The following is a 9,796-nucleotide window of genomic DNA, read 5'->3' as shown; positions in this document are numbered from 1 at the left end:
CAGGACCGCTGTGTCCGGCCACAATGAGGATCAGGTGGTCAAAGGTTTTGATCTGGCTGATTACATGCCATATCCGACAACATGGGCTGTTGCCGTGAGTTAGTTGACTATAAAAGTCCAGTTTCCACCTCAGCCAAACTAAGCTTGATTTTCTGAGTTATATTTTGGCTATACTAACGAGTCTGTGCAAAGTCAATCAAAATCGCGTAACGAAATTCATAAACAACATGGCGACTTCATATCTCGGTCGATTACAGGATTTGCGAAGCATGTGACCGTCAACTGGGCGTTGACATTTTTGTCAAATCTTTTCATTTTTATAATCAATGTGCTCAAGTAATTTTATGCACTTCGTGAGGTAAGACCCGTTTTATTACTATATAGATCTGGGTTATCGGATCGTCTTGACTTGGCGCCGCCATTTTGTTTGAAGCAAATGCAGGTGATATGAGAGGTGGAATCTGATTGGTCAATACAACAGACATAACTCGTAATAGCCACTGGTGAGGCTACGATCGACCCACGAAATTCCAAGCAATTTCGAGTTCACAAGGGTGGAAACTGGACTTTTATTGTCAGTTAACTCCCTTGTTTCGGGAAGATGTGATATAGCTAAAATAGTGCTTACATTGGGGAAAAAACTGATAAATACATGAACATTTCATATACCTCCATTTGAATTCGATGAAGTAACCGGGTTTTAATTCATGAAAACTTTAAACTTCATCCAGGACAACTGGTTTATGCTCATGAATAATGTTTTGTGAGCTCCATACAATTGATTGTGGGTTTCACAAAAATGGTAACGTCTTACGCCTGTATTACTTCGGGTTTTCCTCCCACAATAAGATGACACGCTGTCTGATAACGGAAACTTTTTTCAAAGTGGTGTTTAACCAAACTTCATCACTTTAACATTGTAACATTGTATCAGAAACGAATTACCTGCATGCAGAAGTTGGCCTCCCTCTGTGGTGAGCGAACTGGGCTTGTTTTCCCCGGATGTTGACAAGTGATTGGTACGAAACTGCTCTGATGTTACTACAGTACCGGGATCGGGTGGTTAGGCTCGCTGTCTTGGTTGAAACATGTCATCGATCCCAAATGCGCGGATCGATGCTCATGATGTCAATCACTGGATTGTCTGATCCAAACTCGATTATTTACACACCGCCGTCATATAGGTAGAATATTGCTGCGATACACAACAAACAAACAAACAAACAAACCACAGTTTGTCCCCGGTACCTCATGAGAGCAATTAGTGTGTTCGTAAGCGCCGCAATATTCCAGCTATATATGATGGCCTATAACTAATCCACTGTGGACAAGTTAAACATGTGATTTATGTCATCGATCCCAAATGCGCGGATCGATGCTCATGATGTCAATCACTGGATTGTCTGATCCAAACTCGATTATTTACACACCGCCGTCATATAGGTAGAATATTTCTGCGTTACACAACAGACAAACAAACAAACCCCAGTGTGTCCCCAGTACCTCATGAGAACAATTAGTGTGTTCGTAAGCGCCGCAATATTCCAGCTATATATGGTGGCCTATAACTAATCCACTGTGGACAAGTTAAACATGTGATTTATATCATGATCAAAGTTCCAATCCATCTAGATACGATGACACGCAATCAGCCAAGTCACAGCGTCTGACATCAAGATCCATTACGTCTCGTCATAGACCGACATTGGTTGCTGGGGGTCTATTCGAACCCGGAATCCCCAAAGGTTTAAGATGGAGATCGGGATGTTAGACTCATTGGCTTAATGCGCGTCATCGTATCTGGATGGTGTAGATCGGAGCTCATTTTATCAGTCACAGGTTTGCCTTATTTAGACAGTTGCCGTCATAGGAGGAATATTGCTGGCTGTGAATGACACATTTCTTGAATGGTAATAGATATACTTTATACAGGGAACTTTTCTGTAACAATTTAGGTACATTCAGTTCAGTTTGTTGCTGCTTGACTCGAGGGTTCCCACTTGTGTTCATAAATAAGTTCTCCGTAAACTAATTGTTTCTTGTTTAACGCCAAACACAGCAATATTGCGGCCATTCTGTAAATAGCCGAATTTGTCCCAGACATTTCAGTGATTGACACCCTAAGCATCGATCGACGATGACATGCATCAACCAAGTCAGCGAGCCTGACCACCCGATCCCGTTAGTCGCCTCTTACCACAAGCATTGGTTGCTAAAGACCAATTGTAACCCGGATCTTCGAGGGGACGTTTATTTATATGTCAATGTGATATAACTACATGTGACTTGAAACTAATACGCACAGATTTTCTTCTTTTTGAAAAATAATTGATAAACAGTTCTACGTTTTAGGTATCGTTTTCACTGGAAATAAGTATTCAAATAGTTATTACTAGGATATATAGTACATGTGAATTCATAACGTTTCGTCCAAATATGAGACATATTCCAATTACGTAAACACAGCTGCTCTTATGTAGCCTAATTAGTGCATATTGCATTCAGTGTATATGACAACAATATCCTAAGAGAGATACCACCACGAAATATATAAAGGTTATCACGCGAGTGTGTTGGGGGGTGGTAATTATCCTGCATTAGGAATAAACATCGTATTTAGTGCCCTCGCAAAATTGTTTCGAAATCTATATCTCTAAAGTTGCAAAAAAACTTATAAAATGCCTTACCTACGTCACAGTTAGACACTGATTTTCAGTTTATTAGACTGCTCTTTTGATAATGATAGCAATTATCCCTGTAGTTTATTTAGATTCCCGATGGTAATTTCTTACTCGATCGCCGAATTACACGGACGACCCCATGTTTGTTCATAAACACTGAAAGAAGTCAATTCTTGACCTTTGATGTGTGCATCTCCATCCGCATATGACCCCAACAGATATCGTTTTTATCCTTTGGCTTTATCCTGACGAGAAACCTACACATTATATGATAAAGCATAATATCAATCAATCACCGGATTGTCGGTCGCAGGCTCTATCAATTACTGGTCATGGTTATGTAGCTGAAATATCGCTAATCAAACAGAAAAACAGTTATTATGACGCATGTAGTCATCGTCCAGTTAGCCTAGAACGACACATGTTTATTTACTAGGTGAATACAGCCAGACAGCGATTCCTTGACCTTCTGGAGAAAGAATGGCTGACGAACATGACGTCGAACATTTCCCATATCCATAGACAGTTTAAGGTGCCCGGTTTCCATGGTGATTACGAGCTGACTGCGACCTTACACGGACATCCAGTACAAACAAAGGCAATGTTTACACCAGGAAAAACTTATACTCGTGCAAAACTGCACATTCCTAGACAATCTGCTGCCATCATTGGATGATATGACAACTTTAAGTTGTGAAATGACAAGATAGTGGAATAAATGCTCCAAAATGTTGATTGATGCGCATTTATTTTAAGTATTTCTTTTAAAAATACATTAAACGTCAACTGTAGCCACGTGAGTATCGTGGATGTTTTTGCCAATTCTTAACATACTGGCTTTCAAGAACACGTACGGTATTAACGTTCAAATTTCTATTTTGGACTGTAATCAAATGTAATTGTTAACGGTACGGAGACTTTTTAAATTCCATGAAATTCTTAAATAGTTGACCAAAAGGGCTCTTAACTTTTTGGTTGTTATATGTTGTGGGTATATTTAAAAATATAGACGATCTTGCATATTCGTTTTGAAGGAATAGTTAGGAACCACGTAAGATATATAATGTTTGTTTTATTGCACTGATGTTTTGAATTGGTTCGAAAAACTAGAGTTATCCGAGATTTGATCTCATTTTGCTGAAGTTATTTTCGCTGATTTCGTGGTTATGGCGTTCCCTACATATTTTCGTAAATATAGCCGGATACACCAAGGTATTATATTGACGATGTATTGCAGTATACGATCATGGGTTTTTTCCCACTTTTAACTTATGAACATGGTGATGGTACGCGGTAGTAATATCTGAAAACAAGAAAGACAAAAAACAGAACTCAGTTGTGTACATTTCATAATTTACTTTCCACGTAAATCCATTCGTCACGACTCGCATCTTTCCCGGAATGCTCACGCATGACGTAAATCGAGACATGTATATCATAATATCAATCACTGGTTTGAATGGCCCAGGCACGATTATTTACAGACCGCCTTGAAATAGGTGAATTTCTGAGTATGGTGTAAAACAACAAACAACTTGACAAATAAAGGTAAATATCCTTAACGCACCCTCTTAGCTGTCATGAGAAAGAAGCCTTCAAAATTAGACACTGTGTTCTCCGTGTTCTCCATGTTCTTCTGTTCCCTCCAGTCGACAATGTCAAACCCACAGTGTGTCCATGCATCCTTCACTTCCCCAGTAGTGACATGACAGCTCCTGAACACATGCTCGCCTACTGTGTATGTGCTTGCTCCATACAGTCCGAATACAATCAGAAAACCTCCTGTCTTCACCAAATTCGTTATCTTTCTGGCTGCGTGCCCGTAATCTACGTGGTCTAGGACAACGGAATCAAGGCAAAGTGATGTCGTTACTATGTCGAACCTTGGAAAGTAGCATGGCGCCATAGGGTCCTCCTCCAGAAGGTCAATTGGCAGGATGCCACCGATCTTTGTCCTCAGTTCATCTTCTCGATGTGTCCATGAAGTCCTGGATGACAGAGAGCGATGAAATCATAAAAGAAACATTTTAACGATATTTTGCCCCCCCCCCCCCCCCCCCCCCCCCCCTTCAAGAATGGTCTTAGGGGAAGGTGCCGCAATTCGCTACTCAGGCTTTCGCCCTTAGGCCTGCCTGAAAATCTACAATCGTGGTTTCGAATCCCAGATTCGCCTTAATTATGTTTCCAGGTTTGACAGCACCATACCCATGCTCGTTATTTTCACCAAAGCGGTGAACATCCAAGACCCGCATCAATTCGGGCTTTCCTTCCACATCAAGCTAACTAATTTTACATAAGAAAATTCTGCTGAAACCAATGTCTATTGTTTGCTTCCCACTAGATCATAAGCATGTGTTTATGCAACACTATCAAATAGTGATGATACCAGGGGTTCACGTAAAGATAGCAGCCGTCACAAACACATGCAAAGGCAAGTTAAGTGTTCACCGGAACAAACATGGGAACAGGATAGAAGTCAAAATGGATATTTGCATCGGAAATTATTTTGGTCACCGCGGCATTAACCCAAACCCAAACCGTCTAGCCAAATGAACTAAAGTAAAATCTACTACTTTAAATATAAAGAGTAGATTGTGAATAGCGACAATGTAGCCATAAATACATTTACAATCTTTAGGGCTACTTGGCACCTGTAAAGGTTCGGGGTGCAAGTAGCGTTTCGGTTTTTTTAATCAGTTCTACAGGTGCAATTAAAAGAAGTGATAGTTATCCATTCCTGTCGACCACATATTGGAATCTCCCAGTCAAGGAGTAATAGTTACCGTTTCCCGTCCCTGTCGACTACATATTGGAATCTGCCAGTCAAGGAGTAATAGTGACCTTCCCCTTCCCTGTCGACCACGTATTGGAATCTGCCAGTCAAGATGTAATAGTGACCTTTCCCTTCACTGTCGACCACATATTGGAATCTGCCAGTCAAGGAGTAATAGTTACCCTTTCCCTTCACTGTCGACCACGTATTGTAATCTGCCAGTCAAGGAGTAATAGTTACCCTTTCCCTTCTCTGTCGACCACATATTGGAATCTGTCCGTCAAGGAGTAATAGTTACCCTTTCCCGTCCCTGTCGACCACATGTTGGAATCTGCCAGTCAAGGAGTAATAGTTACCCTTTCCCGTCCCTGTCGACCAAATATTGGAATCTGCCAGTCAAGGAGTAATAGTTACCCTTTCCCGTCCCTGTCGACCACATATTGGAATCTGCCAGTCAAGGAGTAATAGTTACCGTTTCCTGTCCCTGTCGACCACATATTGGAATCTGCCAGTCAAGGAGTAATAGTAACCTTTCCCTTCCCTGTCAGCCACATATTGGAATATGTCAGTCAAGGAGTAATAGTTACCCTTTCCCTTCTCTGTCGACCACATATTGGAAGAAGCTCTTGAAGTTGTGCTGCAGAGTCCCTTCCAGCCATTTCCTCAGCGTCTCCCTGTTCTGGGGAACCAAGTCAGAAAGGTAGATGGTGTCACAGCAGTTGGAGGCGCTGATCACAGTGTGGATTGTGGGGCCTGTTCCGATGTCGAGTAGTCGTCGGCCAGTCAACTTCCCTGCCACATAAAGGCGAAAGAAAGATTTGTATTAATAATAATGTATTTATCATTGCCTGTTTACCTTCCATAACAAAATGCTACAACAACAAGTCTCTTCACTGAACTGACGGGCAACACAAAACATGCACCCATGTATGATGGGGGCTAAAATGGAACAAACAAGAAATAGTTTTTCGACGGGATGAATTTAATACGGGTTTCATAGTTTTGTGTTGGGATCTTCAATTTGCAGTGTTTCGGCCACTTTTTCAGCCCAGTAACGTTTTGATAACGTTTGTATTTTTTTGGTCAGATCAACTTTTGAAGTGTATTCTTTTTCACGGTAACATAAGATACCTTTAACAGATCGGGGTGGATCAGGACTCACATTGGTTGGACTTGTTATTGATGAAGGAAAAGAGGACAAGGGAGTTGAAGTGTGTTTACGGCGATTGTCGCTTCTCGCGCAACACAGTTAAACAAGGGTACACTTGGCATAGGCCTATAGGACTATACTGCCCAAGGAAGCAATGCAATTAAGCACCAGGTACATGTCTATATGGTCAGCAGACAGACAACGACTGACGATTTACCTAGGTATAAGCTCATTCCGCCCTTTTACCTCTGTCCTTAAAAACGCCTCCATTAATCATGAAGTCACCTTCTGCAAAAACGTCATGAAAACTCTTCATCTTCCAAGGCATCAGGTCCCCCTCCATTTCGCTGCCTTTAATATCAGATTGAAACGTCTTTAGGTATGCTGCTGAATCAAAATACTTCAGGTAGTCCTCACGTCCAAACCTTTCACTGTTCATGGCTGTGTAACACGCAAATGAAAAGATTGCTCATCACATAACATCCAACAAAAATAATGCGTTACAGTTCTTCACAATATGTGTTAGTACATGCATTCAAACAACAAGTTACTGTGAACGTATGAGGATGCACGGGTGGCCCAGTCGTCTAAGGCGCCGCGATTCGCTGTGCAGAGTTGCGTTTCTTGGGCACGCCAGAAACCTATGATCGTCGGCTCGATTCCCGGTTCGCCCCGATTATGTTTCTAGGTTTGCAGCACCATACCCGTGCTTTGGGTTTCACCGAAGCGGTAAACGTCTGAGACCGGCTTTTTTCCCACATTTAGCGCACATGCCGCGATATAACTGGAATATTGTTAAACCCAACTCACTCACTCACTCACTCTGAACGCATGATTTTGTCGGGGTTTTTTTTTACACCACTGTTGGGAACTTTTAAGTATATCACAACGAATTGTAAATAATCGTGTTTGGAAGAAGCAAACCATAGCATGACATCATGACCGATTTCCCACGTCGTCGGAGTACGACATCCTCGATGAGCCAGTGTCTATTATATCTCAATCATATTATGATAATAACCCTGGATCCGATGCCACCAAAGCTTCGAAAGTCGAAGTCACTTTCTCTTTGCTCAGAATTTCCTTTTCCTTAGTGTTATTTGTTGCAATGGACTTTAGGCGTCATGTCTTCAAAATCGAACTCAAAACGAAGTCACATTGGGAAAAGGTCCAGATCTTTAGCATAATAGAATGGAGACATAATATTCTGGATCATCAAGGATAGGGTTAGACACAAACACAGGAAGGTCGTTGGCTTAACGATCAGCTGTAATCGTAATGTAAGTTCAACAGAAGGGGCAGTCAAGAATATGGAATGCTAAACAACACATATAGCCAATGGTTGCCCCTGGGTGATGCTTCCAGCTGACGTTGGTTGCTGGGTCCACACGACATTTGTATAACAGTAACAGTAGAAAAGAGCATCAAACAAATGTGGCCACAAATAGGACGTCTTATCTCCGGTAGAGAAGTAGAAGTGAGCAGTAGAACACACCAGCATCTGCCACATTACTAAATACGTCCTCCGGACGAAGACGAAGAGCAATCGTGAAACTATACACATAGTATAAATACGATTTTACTCACTTTGTGAGTCGACGTCTGAAGTATGTTTCGTACTCAGCATGAGATCTCCAACGCACTCAAATGTTGTGCCAAAGACAACTTCTCGATTCATATGGTAAAGCCAGATGACGCCGTGTCTTGTATTCAGGCTCCTAACAACTCTGTAATGTGATACTTTTAATCATTTTGTGTATTCTTGCATCATGTTTAATTAATTATTCAGGTTTCCTAAAACCTCTGTCATTTGATACATTTAATAATATTCCGTATTCTAACAGCCTGTTACAATTAAAGTACATAAGAAAACTATGGTAGCCAAGAAGGGACATCGCATTATCGACTACAATACCGGTCTTGAAATCGCGATAACGCGATCACAAGACGAGAAGGCGATAGTACGAGACGAGAAGGTGATAACATGAACCGAGAAGCCGATAGCACGATACGAGAAGCCGATAGCATGAGACGAGACGCCGATAGCACGAGACGAGAAGCCGATAGCATGAGCCGAGAAGCCAATAGCACGAGATGAGAAGCCGATAGTATGAGACGAGAAGGCGATAGCACGAGACGAGAAGCCGATAGCAGGATCCGAGAAGGCGATAGCATGAGACGAGAAGGCGATAGCACGAGACGAGAAGGCGATAGCACGAGACGAGAAGGCGATAGCAGGATCCGAGAAGGTGATAGTATGAGACGAGAAGGCGATAGCACGAGACAAGAAGGCGATAGCACGAGAAGAGATGCCGTTAGCACGAGAAGAGAAGCGTATAGCATGAGCCGAGAAGATGATAGCACAAGAAGAGAAGCCATAGGCCCTTTCTACAGTTACATCCTTGTTTGAGAGAGTATCAGCATATATACATTGGTACATTGATAGACATTGTTCACCCAAATGATTGTCTTAAGCAAAGGATGCAAGATTTTTAACAGTTTCTGTTTTTTTTTAGTAAGTTGAATTTATGTAATGTATGATATCAGTTGTATTTTGGTGGTATATACACACGCCTGAGATTGTCCGAAACATAATTATAACACACATGTACAAAATGGTATTCATCCTCTCTATATCTTTGTTCATCCTCTCTATATCTTTGTTTCCATACATGACATAGTCTATCTGCGTTTCAATGTATACTTGGTGTGAAGAACATCTACATTGAACTAATGCAGCACGGAACTTTAAAATGGATTTTTATTTAATATATAACTCGAGGTCAAATGATATTTTGAAGGAAGTGTTGGTTGCCAATTTAAAACTGAAACAAAGGACCGCATGCCAATCTTGCTCGTAGGATGATTTCAGTCCATGTACAAAGTCAGATATGAAACTAGATACATTATCAACATCTTCTTGCAAGATCAAACCTTGATAAAATATCTTTATTTTCGTAAGCCCAGTGCGTCTTTCCATTCACGTGCAGCAGCACTATAAACGGTATCAAAGTGCAGGGTTTTTCATTGCCTGGCATCTGCGTCAATCGAACCGTGACAGTTCAACAACATGCCAAGATTAAAAGAAGTGCAAAGAAACAACGTCATAGGTCGCTTGGAGGCAGGGGAATCCCGATCAGCTGTAGCCAGGGTTTTCAATGTTGCGCCAAGCACCATCACAAGGCCATGGGA

The 9,796-nt window shown here is 41.5% G+C and overlaps 2 protein-coding genes across 2 annotated transcripts; both read right to left on the bottom strand.

Annotated features, from left to right (window-relative positions):
• Positions 1 to 4,239: 4,239 nt before the first annotated feature.
• Positions 4,240 to 8,282, bottom strand: LOC139444307 (phenylethanolamine N-methyltransferase-like). Its single transcript, XM_071225242.1, has 4 exons — positions 8,192 to 8,282; positions 6,890 to 7,072; positions 6,042 to 6,246; positions 4,240 to 4,669 (listed from the first exon to the last, which is right to left on the bottom strand). Exons 1-4 carry the CDS (start codon positions 8,280 to 8,282, stop codon positions 4,240 to 4,242), a joined length of 909 nt encoding a protein of 302 aa, XP_071081343.1.
• Positions 8,283 to 8,510: 228 nt separating this feature from the next.
• On the bottom strand, positions 8,511 to 9,044 carry LOC139442301 (dynein heavy chain-like). Its single transcript, XM_071223092.1, has one exon. The coding sequence runs from the start codon at positions 9,042 to 9,044 to the stop codon at positions 8,511 to 8,513; it is 534 nt and encodes a 177-aa protein (XP_071079193.1).
• Positions 9,045 to 9,796: the final 752 nt, after the last annotated feature.

This window comes from Haliotis cracherodii, unplaced genomic scaffold (assembly GCF_022045235.1).
Source record: "Haliotis cracherodii isolate W230 unplaced genomic scaffold, xgHalCrac1.p SCAF_5, whole genome shotgun sequence".
NCBI lineage: Eukaryota > Metazoa > Mollusca > Gastropoda > Lepetellida > Haliotidae > Haliotis > Haliotis cracherodii.
The sequence above is the reverse complement of the archived record's forward strand: the minus strand, read 5'-3'. Positions and strand labels throughout refer to the sequence as shown.

Coding starts and splice junctions, on each gene's coding strand:
- LOC139444307 (XM_071225242.1), bottom strand. CDS start 8,282: ATGAATCGAGAAGTTGTCTTTGGCACAACATTTGAGTGCGTTGGAGAT. Junction 7,073..8,191: donor TTCAGACGTCGACTCACAAA/GTGAGTAAAATC, acceptor TTATGTGATGAG/CAATCTTTTCATTTGCGTGT. Junction 4,670..6,041: donor GTCGACAGAGAAGGGAAAGG/GTAACTATTACT, acceptor TCTGTCATCCAG/GACTTCATGGACACATCGAG.
- LOC139442301 (XM_071223092.1), bottom strand. CDS start 9,044: ATGTACCAATGTATATATGCTGATACTCTCTCAAACAAGGATGTAACT.